The 15,248-nt window shown below is 38.8% G+C and overlaps 1 protein-coding gene across 1 annotated transcript; it reads right to left on the bottom strand.

Moving 5' to 3' along the window:
- Positions 1–11,767: 11,767 nt before the first annotated feature.
- On the bottom strand, positions 11,768–12,864 carry LOC121169155 (casein kinase I-like). The gene is given in 3 exon segments (XM_040999604.1): positions 11,768–11,838; positions 11,841–12,329; positions 12,408–12,864. Coding segments are annotated over 3 exon segments (1,017 nt in total).
- Positions 12,865–15,248: the final 2,384 nt, after the last annotated feature.

Here is a 15,248-nt window from a genome sequence, read left to right as displayed (position 1 = left end):
TGAATTTCTACCATTTAAAATTGTCTACACTTAGACACAATTTATTTTATTTATGTTAATAATTTACCTAATGTGTTCTTTATCTTGTATGTTATTCCATTATATGAATTCAACTGAACAAGAAAGCTACAATTTGTGTTTTTCTCTTTGTGATAGTCAGTATGTTTCTAGTTTATGGATAATATAAAAACTATATATAGAGCACATATATAAATATATATTATATGTTATATATTTAATATAATATACATGAATAAATATGTGTTTCATATTTAAATATTTTATGTATATATGTAAAATATATATTACTCATATATATTATATATGTATATTGACTGAATTCTCATATATATATATCAAATTGTTGTGCATATGGGTATACATGTTCTTTGGCAAAAAGCATTTATTTATTGTGTGCATCTAACAGTGTAATTGCTGCACATTGAGTATGCTCAGTGTTCATTTAGTATTTAAAGACTTTGTGCAAATTTATTTTCTCTTACAATGTGTCTGAGTCCTATTTACTCTAGATCTTTATACAAGGAATAGAACTGAACACTCTAAACATAATAAAAACACATTTATACATATTGATATCCAGTATTCAATCCTGAAAGTCAAAAATGTTTGTCAATAAAATCAAAAGCAAAACCTTGTATTTGCTTTACTATGTCTCATTAACAATATCCTGGCAACTTTGCTAGTAGAATTAAGCAAGAAAAGAAATAAAATGCAACCACACTGGTAAGTAAAGTATCTCTATTCATAAATGACCTAATTATATATAAACTCCTGACAGATCCATATACAATATTAGAGATCACAGGAAAAAAAATTTCAGAGTCTAAGAACAAAATGCAAAATCATTAGTATTCTTTCACACCATCAATAAACAAATAGAGCAAAACTGAAACTAAGAAATCAATTTGCGTTTGGATTTTGTGGCACAGGGGGCTAAACTGCCACTTCGGATGCCAGCAACCCATATCAGAATGCCTATTCAAATCTTAACTACACTTGTCCAATCTATCTTCCTGTTAATGGAGTCAACAGCTCATGACCCAAATGCTTGGGACCCTGCCTCACGTGTAGGAGACAAGATGGGAGTTTAACTCCTGATGTCATCCTGGCCCAGGGAAGCCTATTGTGGACATTTGGGGAGTGAACCAGTGTGTACGAATCAATGAATGACATCTCTTTCTTTCCCTCTCTGTCATTCTGTCAAATAGATAAAAATAAATAAACCTTTAAAAAGATAACAAGTTTATTTTCAATAACATTAAATTGATAAAATAGTAAAACATGCAGCTAAGTTTTACAATGATGAACTACATACACACTGAAAATTGTGAAGCACTACAAAAAAAATTTCGAGATGAATTGAAAAGCATTCTACATTCTTTGATTGGAAGAGTTGCTGTTAAGAATGGATGAATTCTCCAAATTGAATTATAGATTAAAGGAAAACTTATCAAAGTGTCAGTGGCCTTTCTGACATGAGATGGTTGCTTCTAAAATTACATGGAGTTGTACAGGAACACAAGAACATGAGAAAGGTTGATACAGAAAAAATTGCAATTATATATCCAAGTTCTGAAATTTACTGCATAGTTACTATAACCAAAATAGTGTGGTACTGGTACATGTACAGATATATAGATAATTAAAACAATTTAAAATCAAGAAATGCACCCATACATTTATGTAATTTCAATAAAATGGCCTATACAATTCAAGTACAAAATCAAAGTTTCTTCAATGGATGAGACAACAAAATATGAAAAAGAATTAAACTAAACCCTTACTTCATACCATATGCAAAAAATGAACAGATAAAAAAGCTGAAACCAGGAGTTAAATTTCTAGGATTCTTTTTTTTTTTTAAAGATTTATTTTTATTATTATTTTTTTTATTAGAAAGGCAGATATACAGAGAGGAGAGACAGAGAGGAAGATCTTCCGTCCGATGATTCACTCCCCAAGTGACCGCAACGGCTGATGCTATGCTGATTCAAAGCCAGGAGCCTCTTCCTGGTCTCCCATGCGGGTACAGGGTCCCAAAGCTTTGGGCCGTCCTGCTTTCCCAGGCCACAGGCAGGGACCTGGAAGGGAAGCGGGGCTGTTGGGATTAGAACCGGCGCCCATATGGGATCCCGGGCGTGCAAGGCGAGGACCTTAACCACTTGCGCCACCGCGCCGGGCCCAATTTCTAGGATTCTTACAAGACAACTTGGGGGAGGCGGCAATGGTGCAATAATTTTATGGCTAAATCCCCACTTTGCATCTGCCAGGATTCCATATTGGTGCCAGTTTATATCCTGGTTGCTCTACTTCCCATCCAGCTCCCTGCTTGTGGCCTGGGAAAGCAGGGGAAGATGGCGCAAAGCCTTGAGACCCTGCACCCCTGTGGGAGATCCAAAAGAAGCTCTTGGCTCCTGGCTCCTGGCTCCTGGCTTCAGATCAGCTCAGCTCCAGTCATTGGGATCACTTGGGGAGTGAACCAGCAGATGAAAGATCTTTCTTTCTCTTCTCTCTGTAAATCTGCCTTTCTGAAGGAAATTTTTTTTTTTTTAAATAAGACAACATTGGGTAACATATGATAATGGGACTGAAACAATTTCATAGTTTTGCAAACAAAATCATGAAAATCAAAAGCAAAACACATAAATTTAACTTCATGTAATTTGCAAACTTTAGAACCTCAAAAGAGTTAAAATCCATAGAATAGAAAATGGTTGCATTTAATATATATTCATATGTGACAATGACCTATTGCTTTAAATACTTAATTTAAAGACCAAGAGCTTAACTAGATATTTTACATAAATTATAAAACAAATGAAAAGATACTATCATTACTCAGTATGAAAATTTAAATCAAACTCATTTTGTACCATTGCACACCTATTAGGTTGAATGAAATGCAATATATAATGGACATTGCCAAGTGTTACCCAAGGTTTGGAGAAATTCTAACCCTAGTGCATTATTAATAACAACACAAAATGATCTAGTTGTTATCAGAAATAATTTGGCACTTTCTGAAGAAGTTAAGCATTGAATTGCCACTAGTCCTAGCAAATTAATTTTTTTAAAAGAAGCACATATTTATGGATTTGGAAGGTAGAGTGACATGGAAATGGAGAGAAGAATCGAGAGAGGGAGAGGAAGATGGAGAGAAAGAGAGTGAGGGATGGAGGGAGAGAAACAAGATGTGCATCATCGTTAGGTGTATTTCCGTCAATATTTGTTATGTGTCCTTATTGGAATGACTCTTCTATTGATATAATGACCTCTAGCTGTTTGTAATCAAAAGCCTCATTTGCATGTATTAATATTTCCATTATAGCTCTATTTTGATTAGTGTTGCTTTAAATATCTTTTTTCTTACCTTTTGACTTTTGATTTAATTGTATCTTTGTTTCCATATTGTCTTCTGTATACATAGCAAAAATGTCTTGCTATTTCATACATTTTATAAGTCTACATTGTGATGAAACATTGCATCAACTTAATTTTGACAGATTTATTTTTTAAAGATTTATTTATTTTTATTGGAAAGGCAGATATACAGAGAGGAGGAGAGACAGAGAGAAAGATCCTCTGTCTGATGACTCACTCCACAAGTGACCGCAATGGCCAGAGCTGAGTCTATCTGAAGTCAGGAACCAGGAGCCTACTCCGTCTCCCACATGGGTGCAGGGTCCCAGGGCTGTGGGCCATCCTCGACTGCTTTCCCAGGCCACAATCAGGGAGCTGGATGGGAAGCGAGGCCTCCAGAACTAGAACTGGTGACCACATGGGATCCCGGGCACATCCAAGGCTTACCCACTAGGCTTTCACGCCGGGCCCAACAAATTTATTGTTGAAGAATAAATTTTCCTTTCTGATTTCTTTGTTGATTTCTACATGTCTCAAAACTTTCAACTCCTAATTTTTCCATTTTCACTCTATTCTGTAAACAGGTAACCTACATTGTGCTGTTTTTATTTCCCTGATAAAGCAATAGTCACAATTTGATGTACAAACAGATCTACATGTACGATTACAAGATAATGGAGAATTGAAGTTACATAGCAGAAAAGTATTTACTATTAAAAGTGATATTAATTCAAACTACTGAGTTATAGATTATAATATTAATTGAGATATTGAAGGTAATCAATAACAAAATAATTCAAAGCTATGCTGTAAAATAAAATGAGGGAAGCAAAAATAGCACAATGTTGGAGTAGTTGTAATGCTATTGTCCATACAGATGCCTGTGTCAGAGAGCATCTTATCCCACTATGCCACAATGCCAATTCCAGCATTGAGAATTTTTAAGATTATTTTCATTGCAGTGTTACATAGCTGAAGTAAATATAATCAATCATTTTACCCAACTGCTCAGCTCTTACTATTAATTGCACTACCTGAGGACTTCCAAATATAAGAAAGATCATTCAATACTATCTATCTGACGCAGTAATCCCATCTCTTTCCTTCTCAAAAATTGATGATGATACTGGAATTCAGGCACATCAGGTTAAGTCACTACCTGCCATGCAGACTTTCTATATGGGTGCTTGTCTGAGTTGCCAAAAGCTCTCTTTCTGATTGACCTACTTGCTAGTACATCTACAAAGGCAACCGAATATGGCTGAAGTGCTTGGGGTCTGGTAAACACGTGGCAGCACCCTGATCCATTCCATCCCAAGTCAGTGTGGCTATTTGCTAAGTGAACCAGGAGGTGGAAGATTCATCTCTCTCTCTCTCTCTCTCTCTCTCCCTCCCTCCCTCCCTCTCTTCTGTCTATGTGTAACTCTGCTTTTCAAATAAATTGATCTTTTTATCTTCAAAATTTTTGACAGAGTATTATCACCATTACATACATTTGATTGTTTACAAGTCTTCTTTTATACTGAATGAGAATCTAATTCAACATCAGACTATAATTTTGTGCACTTCTTGTTTAATATTTACAAATATTTATAAATCCATTATATAATCTATAACTCAGTAGTTTGAACTAATATCGCTTATTTTTAAAGAGTTATTTATATTGGAAAGTCAAATGTACAGAGAGGAGGAGAGACAGAGAGGAAAATCTTCCGTCCTATAATTCACTCCCCAAGTGACTGCAACAGCTGGAGCTGAGCCAATCCAAAGCCAGGAGTCACGAGCTTCTTCCAGGTCTCCCACACGGGTACAGGGTCCCAAGGCTTTGGGCCGTCCTCAACTGCTCTCCCAGGCCACAGGCAGGGAGCTGGATGGGAAGCAGGGCCACCAGGACTAGAACCAGGGCCCATATGGAATCTTGGGTGTGCAACGTGAGGACTTTAACCACTACACTATCGCGCCGGGCCCTAATGTCACTTTTTTTTTTAAAGATTTATTTTTATTATTTTTTTTTTCATTGGAAAGGCGGATATACAGAGAGGAGAGACAGAGAGGAAGATCTTCCGTCCGATGATTCACTCCCCAAGTGAGCGCAACGGGCCGATACTATGCCGATCCGAAGCCAGGAGCCTCTTCCGGGTCTCCCACACGGGTGCAGGGTCCCAAAGCCTTGGGCCGTCCTCGACTGCTTTCCCAGGCCACAGGCAGGGAGCTGGAAGGGAAGCGGGGCTGCCGGGATTAGAACCAGCGCCCATATGGGATCCCGGGTGTGCAATGCGAGGACCTTTAACCACTTGTGCCACCGCGCCGGGCCCCCTAATGTCACTTTTAATAGTAAATACTTCTCTATTATGTAACTCCAATTCTCCATTATCTTGTAATGGCACATGTGAACTGTTTGTACACCGAGTTGTAACTTTGCTCTAAGTGATTCGATTTAAAAAATATAGACAAATTAATCATAAATCAAAATGATATTAATATTTGTGTTTATAATTGATTGTAAAGCTAACACTGTGTTCTTGACTTTCTCAGGTGGATGGAATATTTTTTGAATTTGTTTTCAATTTGTTTCTCATTTAATATGTCCGGGAAAGCAGCTGAAAGTGGTTCACATGGGAGACCTAGATGAAGTTTCTGTTGCCCAGCTTTGCCTGGTACATTACTGGCAATTGCATCCAATTGAGGAGTAAGCCAGTTGTTGGAAGATGGCTCTGTTTCTCTCTCCTACTCTCTGCTGTTCAAGTGAACAAATAAATATTCTTAAAGTTTCAACACCTGACAAAAACAAAGATGCATCACTCTTGTACATTGTAAGCACATTTGAACTAAGTTTAATCTCGTCTTCACTACTACTTCATTTGAAATTTCCAAATAAAGAAAATGCCCTTGTCTGAGGGATGCACAGTTTGTTGCAGAAAAAACAAGAATTTCATGGGAGTATATATCACTTTGATTGGATAAATCCTATATATATATAAATACACATTTAATTGACCAAACAAATCACACAGACAAGACTGGCAGCAATGTTAGGAATGAAAATTCCCGTGAGCATCAACCCCAGGAGTACTGTCATAGACATGATGGACGGCAGAAGTCAAAGTGTGCCACACAATAATCATGTAAAATTGTAACAGCTAGCTTTGATGTTGTGAATGTGGAATAAGCTTATGTGATTCTATTGTACAGAGAAGCTCCTCTTTACAAATATCTTCTTTTTAAGATAGCAGTGGCTCTGTTTCCAAGTGCAATAATTTGCATTTTTCTACAAATCAAGGAAAAAATAAACAGCTAACATGCTAAAGCAAGAAAATCAGAAATGGCTCTCAAGTTTCTGGATTTAACCCTAGATAAATCCTAATAAGAGCTCTTCCAAACATCATGGGGGTTTAAAGAAGGCTGAAGAGTGTATTCATCTCCTACTAGAGCGAGAAAACCCAGGTACCCATTCAGATGAGTGCAGAAGGAAGAGCACCTGCCAAATAGAAATGCAGTAGGATGTTCAAGACCAGGGACTGCAGCATTTAGAGAGTGAGGGAGGCAACCACGCAAAGAATTCCGACCCCTACAGACAGGGCAATGCCTTGTCGCAGGGGAATCTGAACAGCCTGTACCCTGCAGAAGGCTATCCTCAGGAGGGACATGTGTAGGCAGGCCTCACCTGGGAGGTCCAGTCACCACAGACAAACTCTCAGTGAGGAAAGTTCCCTGGAAAATTTGCAACTGCTTTTCTTCACAGAAGCTACTCACAGCAGCTCCTTCCCATCAACGCTCAGAGCACAGGTTGCGAGCATGGAGATTCTTCTTGAGAAAGGAGTTCTCATTGGACTCTGTACTGCACTAGTGGATGGGAGACCTGGAGCATCTTCTTTCTGCAGGCTCTACAAATATCCCTGTATCTTAAAACTCAAGACAGAGCCTAAAATGTCCATCTGTGACTAAGGAAGCAAAGGGAATGCTGGCAACCCAACCCACAGCATTGTGTAACTGAACAGGTAACAGACAAAGGGAATCGGATACACAGACCTGAGAAGTAAAGAGGCCTGCCCCATCAACTTCGAGATTAGCATCTAGCCCAAATGCCTGCAATCCCCTGACCGCAAGAAACATGACTCATGAGTGCCTGAAGCAAGAGCAGGGAACCTCTGTCAAATTTTTTCAGGCATGATGTCCATGTCTCTCAGTAGAAATCTTACAGGTCTGGAGACAATGGAGAGCTATAGACCAAGTCGTGAAAGTAAACTTCCTGCCAAGAGCTGCCCTTTTGGCATAGCAAGTTATGCCTCAATGGGATGCCTGCTCCCTGCTAATGTGCCTGAGTCAACAGTAGAGGATAGTCAAAGTACTGGAACCCATTTGTTGTAGACCCAGATTCTGTTCCAGGACCCGGGCCTCAGCCTGGTCCCTTCCAAATTTTTGTATCATACAAGCAGTGAATCACAGAGGGAAGATTTCTGTGTCTGTCATTCTCTCACTCTCTCTGTAATTTTGTCTATCACATAAATGAATCAATCTGCACAAAAGAAAAAAAAAGCTGCCTACACAGTGTGATCACCCATCGAAGCTCATTTTAAAACTGAAGGTGCATCAAAGACTTTCCATGATAAGCAAAATCTAAGGGAAATCATTATCATCTGACCAACCTTACACAGGGTGCAAGGATGTACTTAGTAAAACAAAAAGAAATCCTTCATCTTAGAAGAATTTTGAAGCAGGAAAACAGCTGGGAAAAGAACAGAGGATATTTCAAACAAGCTAAAGGACATTAAAGAATAAAAACGATTGGACTGAATAACTAGGAACAATAATGTAGACTGTGAAGGTACTAAATTCCCCAATTAAATGATACAAATTCATTGAATTAATTTTTTTAAAAAAGCAACCATTTCTGTCTGCTAGGATGTTACTTCAGCAGTAAAGACACACATACGTTGAATATGAAAGTCTGGGGAAAGTTATTCTGTTGGGAATAACATCAAAATGTAGCAATTCTATTTTATTTACATGAGAGAAAATAAGCTTTAAGAGAAATGTTTGAAAGTGAAAAAAAAAGTCACAAGGTGAGAAGGACAAATCTTTTGAACAAATAGATATTATTATAATTGTATATGCACCTGATGTCATAACATGTGGTATTACAAATCTTGGCAGGTCTAAAGGATGATATAAATTCTGTTTTTTAACTTTTATTAGAAAGGTAGATTTTACAGACAGGTGGAGACAGAAAGCTCTGTCTGCTAGTTCACTCACCATGTGGCCATAGCTGCTAGAGGTGAGCTCTTCAGGAACCAGGAGCCAGAATCTTCTTCCAGATTTCCCACACACATGTAGGGCCTCTACATGATTTTAGCCATCTTCTACTCTTTTCCCAGGCCAAAGCAGAGAGCCTGATAGGAAGTGAAACCGTTGGAACAGGAGCTGGCATCCACAGGATATCCTTGCACTTTCAAGCCAAGGATTTAGCCATTGAGCAATTGTGCCAGGTCCAACACCAAATTCAACTTATGAACTTCCATGAAGCAAGGCAGACAGAAATTGGCAGCTTGAGACAGCGGGCACAGGAAAAAAAAAAAGTTTGGGCGGGACAAAGAGGGAGAGAGAAATGTGGTGGGGCGTGGGAGGAAATGGGAAAGGGACGGAGAGAATTTCGTTGTCATTATGTTCTTACAATTATATCTACAACTCATAGTAAACCTACTAAAGACTAATTTTTTTAAAATAATTGAAAGTGTTTAAACATACAGTTAGTTGCCTGTACATTTGGTTAAATATGGGTATGGGCCTTTAATTACTTACCTGAAATGACTTTTCACAATACTCATCCTTGAAGGTATTTGAGTGTTGTTGAATGTTGTCACTTCCTTGACTGTTCAATACAACTTACCTGTGAAACTCATTCTCAGCAAATTTTTTTGTGAAAATTTTTCACTTACAGTTACATTTTAACACATAAAGAAATGTTGACATTATTCATTTATATTTTGGGTAGTTTGTTAATTTTAGAATCATATTTTAAGAATTTCATCAGTAGTTATATTAAAGTTTCATTATAAATGCTGTGCAGATGTATTAAAAAACAACATCTACCTATCTATATCTATAGACATAGATACAGATATAGATATAAATGGATAGATATAATGTATCATTTCTAACCATAATGGAATAAGACTGGACATCAAAACAAAAGAAATTCTGTAAGTTACACAAATACATGCTCCTGAAGCAACGGCAAGTCAAGACAAGAAATAAAATAAAGAATTCATGAATCTAATTAAGACTACGCAATATTGGGCCCGGCGCGGTGGCGCAAGTGGTTAAAGGTCCTAGCTTTGCACGCCCAGGATCCCATATGGGCGCCAGTTCTAATCCCGGCAGCCCCACTTCCCTTCCAGCTCCCTGCCTGTGGCCCGGGAAAGCAGTCGAGGACGGCCCAAGGCTTTGGGAACCTGCACCCGCGTGGGAGACTCAGAAGAGGCTCCTGGCTTCGGATCGGCATAGTATCGGCCCGTTGCGCTCACTTGGGGAGTGAGTCATCGGACGGAAGATCTTCCTCTCTGTCTCTCCTCTCTGTATATCCGCCTTTCCAATAAAAAAATAATAAAAATAAATCTTTAAAAAAAAAAGACTACGCAATATAGCAGAAAGTGAAATATAACAAAAGTATTGCTAAGAAGGATGTTACAGCAATCAGTACCCTATGAGGTGGGTGACATTTCAGAGCGTATTGCTTCAATGCCCAACTGGCTTTCAAATTCTAACTTCTTATTAATTCACTGCCTGAGAGACAGAGCTGTATGTGTTTTTCAAAATCTAAAAATGTACCTGCCATATGATCCAGCTAATACAAAGGAAATTATGTCAGTATACAGAATATACACAGAAGTCCATATTTATTGGACTACAATTATCCATGTAGTTATTTACACTAACAAAGGCCTAGAATCAGTCACTCAGGCTAGGTGTCTCAACTGATGAATGATTAAAGAAAATAGTAGGTATCCTCCTCCCTGTATCCACACTGAAATATCACTCAACCATAAAAAAGAATGGAATCCTGATATATGCAACAGACTGAATGGATCTGGATCGGATGAGATTAAATTGAAAAATCAGACAAGTTGATTTTATGTATGTTAATTTTAACATATGCATATACTTTTAAAATGTTGTTGTATTTCTTATGTAGATATTTATACATGTCCAATTTGAATTATATTTGTTTATTGAAAATATAGTTCTTTCTCACTTCATGATCTTAGTTATGAATCTGTTATGTGATAGAAACATAGCTATTGCTTCTTTCAAAAATAAAAAGTAGTGTAAAAATTATGCATTAAAGAAATATTGTACAATGTTAAAATTTTTTCAAAAAAATTAGCAAAATATCATTTGTGAACAATTTCTAATTTTGACTTATTAGGATTATTATAACAGTGGTAATCCAAGAGTAAAGTTCCTTGAAATATATCCCTCTCATTGTTCAAAGATTTACCTGGAAATAGTAGCCTTATATTTGATATTGTGGAAACGAAGAAAATATTTATGGGAATCATCAATTTGATATGATATGGGGCTTTAGGCCATATGTGAAGATTAACTATACTCTGTTGGCAGAGTGGGGGAAATTAGCATATTCATTGTTTCTATTTGCATTTCTGTTCCCAAAGGCAATTACAATAAAGAAATCTGGCATAAGCATGAATCTTTATTTTTTTAGATGTTTAAATGATTACATTTACTTAAACAACAGATTAATTCAATGGTAATATGGGAAGGACTACAAACAAAAATAAAAAGGAAATATATTGCTATTTTTTTCATAGGCAAGCATATTTACTCCCATAAGCTCAAACACTGGGAGTTTTTGGTTGCCACCATTATCCACTAACCAAAAGCCAGCCATTTTAACAATTTTTTGAGTTAGCAACTTGCATCTCTAGGAGTATACAAAGAAACCCTAATAATCCAAAAATGTGAGAATTTTCAACTGTCACAACTGTGGCTGCAGACTATTCAAGTCTAATTTGCAAAAAGGTTTCAAAGCAGCATAGCTCAGTTAAAAATCTTAACAAAACATTGACATGTGCACAAGTTCTATACCAACATGTGTGTCAAACATCTAGTTAACTTCTACATTTGATACAGCCAGACGCCGTGTTTCACTATCTCATAATACAATTAAACCAAATACAACTCAGGATACATAACACATCACCAACGCTGCCTAAAGCTTGTTTATAATGAAATGTAGATCTTTTCCCAAGTAGTGGTTGATTACAACCACTGGTTAGTGGACATAACAAAAACAGTTTCAAGATTTGTGGGGCAACAAATGCTGTTCCAATTATGTGCAGTGCCTCTTCTGTTTCACAGTTCCTGCTTAGAAACCTTTTATGTTACTCTTGCTCTTATAGGTTTGCTTGCCTTTAAGGCTCTGAGTCTGCTGCCCCTGCTGTTGGAAGATGCTGCCTGCTCTGCTTCTCTCTCCGCTAACACATTCCAATCAAAGGTGTAGTCATATTTGTAGTGCTTGGTCCTGAAGAGCTTGCGGAAAAGCTGCCTCAGATATATGTAATTGGGGGCTTCCTCAAACTGCAGCGCACGACAGTAGTTCAAATAGGTGGCGAACTCATCAGGAAACCCCTGACACAGAACTTCAACAGGCACGGACATCTTTTTTTCACGAATTTTTTCAAGCATTTGATTGGCCGTTTCAGCCTTCAGTCGTTGCCAGGGCAGGTTGCCTCTATTAAAATACATCAAAACATAGCCTATAGACTCCATGTCATCTCGGCGACTCTGCTCAACACGGAAAAGTGCGTTGATGCTAGCATATTGAGGGGTGCCAGTGAACTTCTTACTCTTGCTGTATGGAATGTGCTGGTTTGTCCTTTTGTCTCTGTATTTTTTGGCTAGACCAAAATCAATAAGGAAGAGCTGAACTTTCTCTGAGGACGGTGGACCATTACAAACACCAACAGTCCTGCTTCTCTTCCTCTTTCTCCCTGGATTCTCCAAACATGCTTCACAGTGACAGCCAGTGCCCATTAGAAAGTTACTCGGCTTAATGTCCCCATGTATGATATTCTTCTTGTGCACATATTCAATTCTACTGATCATCTGGTCTGCCAACATAAGCACGGTTTTCAGCGTAAACTTTCGAGAACACATATTGAAGAGGTCTTCGAGGCTGGGCCCAAGAAGATCCATGACTAGCAGATTATGGCCGTTTTCCTGGCCCTGCCACTTGATGCGAGGGATGCCAACCCCACCCTGAAGAATCGTGTACAGTTTGCTCTCTTCCAGCAGTTTTGGACTGTTGGCAGTCTGCGATTCTAACTTCACGGCCAGCTGCCTGCCGTCGGTGATGTTAATCGCAAGGTAAATCTCCCCAAAGCCTCCTGACCCGATCTTCCTCAGCAGTTTGTACTTGCCTCCCACCACAAATTGGCTCTTGTGGCTGATGATGTTCGCCATTTTCACACACAAGATGGCGCTGAGGCCGAATCCAGAAACTTCTGAGGGGCCAGTGGAAGTCAAGTCTGTGGGTAGCAGAGATTTCGTCCCCAGGGAAGGCTACCAAGGAGCGACAGGAAGTGACGAAGGAGCCCTTCCTGTGGTGTTACAGCACCCCGGGGTTGGCCCACAAAGACCGGTTCACTACTCTCAGCATCCTTCTGGAGCAGTGCAGAGACTGTGATGCGATTCTGGGGCAGTTACACCGGCCGTTTTGTTTTTCGGCAGCTTCTGCTGCCTTACTTTCTGGGCAGGTTGTGAGCTGGGGGTTAAGGCCCACTGACATCACATAGAGCAATCATTTTTTTTTTCTTAAGGTCAAGTATGGATTTCCCAAAACAAAAATGTTTCATGGAAGCATCTAAGTTAAGGTTTAATAATAAACGAATGTCTTCTAACCACTATATATATTCATATATATAATAGCCATTTTAAAATATTTTTGGAATTTAGACTTTAAATGAGCATCTGTGGAAAGTTGTGGAGAAACGTACAAGTTTAAACTGTTTTCTCGACAGTTCTAGCAATAGCAATAAGCAATTAACCGATAGGTCTAATGATGGCCGTTCTATAAACTATCCACTGAAAATGTTCTTTCCTCAAATCTCAGTAGAAGCAACAGCTCCTTCAACCAAGGAAGATCTTGGTTAAGTAATTAATTGATGATGTTCTGTGTAGGAAAGTTAACTCTTGATTCATCTATGTGAATTTTATTTCATTTGATCTTAGCCAAAATGTGGATAAGTAATGTGAATTTCGTTGCAATCAGTGAAAGCCACAAACCACTATGCATAGAACAAATAGAAAACCCTGGAAATTATTCATGTAATATTATAGTGCATGAAAGAGGTAGTAAGGCAGAGAGAATCTGAAAGGACAATATCCAGAAACAAAGAGAAAAAAAGGTGAATAGTAATGAAGTCCCACTTCCCTTTTCAAAAAGATTTATTTTATTTTTATGTGAAAGGCAAATCCAGACGACACAGAGAGAATAGAGAGAGCATCATGCACGCATTGGGGTCCACTTGTCAAATGGCTGCCCAGCCGGAGCTGGGCCAGTCTGAGGCCCGGAGCCTGGAGCTCCGGCTGGGCACCTCATGTGGAATGCAGGATTCTAAGCGCTTAGGCTCATCTCTGGCTGTCTTCCCAGGCCATTGGCAGGGAGCTGCATCAGGAGTGGAGCATTCAGAGTAAGAACTGGTATCCACATGGGGTCCCAGTATCCCAGGGAGAAGACTAACCTAATATGCCAAGGAGACAGCTCAGTCACTTCACCTTTTCCCTAATGCAATAACTAACCATATGTACTTTTAAACAGCGTTTTGAACAGTTTCACAAAGCTAGAAATGATAACTGGATTTCAAAGCTCAGTGAGGATAGGACTATCACTTAAGCATCCCAGGCTTTCATTTTTAAGCCATCTGAGGGATACATTTTAAGGAACCAAAACATGAAACCTAGCTGCTAATCAGATCAGGCATGTAATTTTCTGAGGTGAAATGACCATATGATGATTACAGGAAGGAAGCAAAAGTAAATCGTCTTTGAAAGAAGACTACAATTCTGACCCTCAGTGTATCTCTACATCATTTCGTACATAATCCATTGCCTAAAATAAAAACAGCATGCATACTGTGACTTAAGATCAAGTGGCCAATAGCAACAGAAAATTAAATAACAAAAATAGGTATATAGAAATTCTGATGTTTGTATTACTGAACACAAACATGAAAACAAATGTAGCTAACATAGCTAGGATGGATATTTCAGCACAGAATAGGAAGTTGTGAATTAAAAATAAGTGGGGTCTGGCGTGATAGCGCAGTGGTTAAGGTCCTCACCTTGCACGCCCGGGATCCCATATGGGCGCCGGTTCTAATCCCGGCAGCCCCGCTTCCCTTCCAGCTCCCTGCCTGTGGCCTGGGAAAGCAGTCGAGGACGGCCCAAAGCTTTGGGACCCTGCACCCGCGTGGGAGACCCGGAAGAGGTTCCTGGCTTCGGATCGGCTCAGCTCCAGCCATTGCGCTCACTTGGGGAGTGAATCATCGGATGGAAGATCTTCCTCTCTGTCTCTCGTCTCTGTGTATCCGCCTTTCCAATAAAAATAAAAATAAATCTTTAAAAAAAATATGTGGTACTTCCAGTTCTGGCCTGGCATGTAAAGTACTAAGAAGTTGCCAATGCAGTTTAGTAACAATTACAAATTTGGATAACTTGAAAAATCAACAATTCTTAGATATATCAGAGAAGTGAGGTCCAAGATCAAGATTCTGCCCCACCAAGTACACAGATGCAGAGAATAAAAACACATTAAAGTAGAAGCCTCTATGAGAATCGGAGCTAGA

Source organism: Ochotona curzoniae, unplaced genomic scaffold (genome assembly GCF_017591425.1).
Source record: "Ochotona curzoniae isolate NIBS_2020 unplaced genomic scaffold, NIBS_Ocur_1.0 scaffold_1852, whole genome shotgun sequence".
Classification (NCBI taxonomy): Eukaryota; Metazoa; Chordata; class Mammalia; order Lagomorpha; family Ochotonidae; genus Ochotona; species Ochotona curzoniae.
Note: the sequence above shows the minus strand (reverse complement) of the source record. Positions and strands in the feature narration are given on the sequence as shown.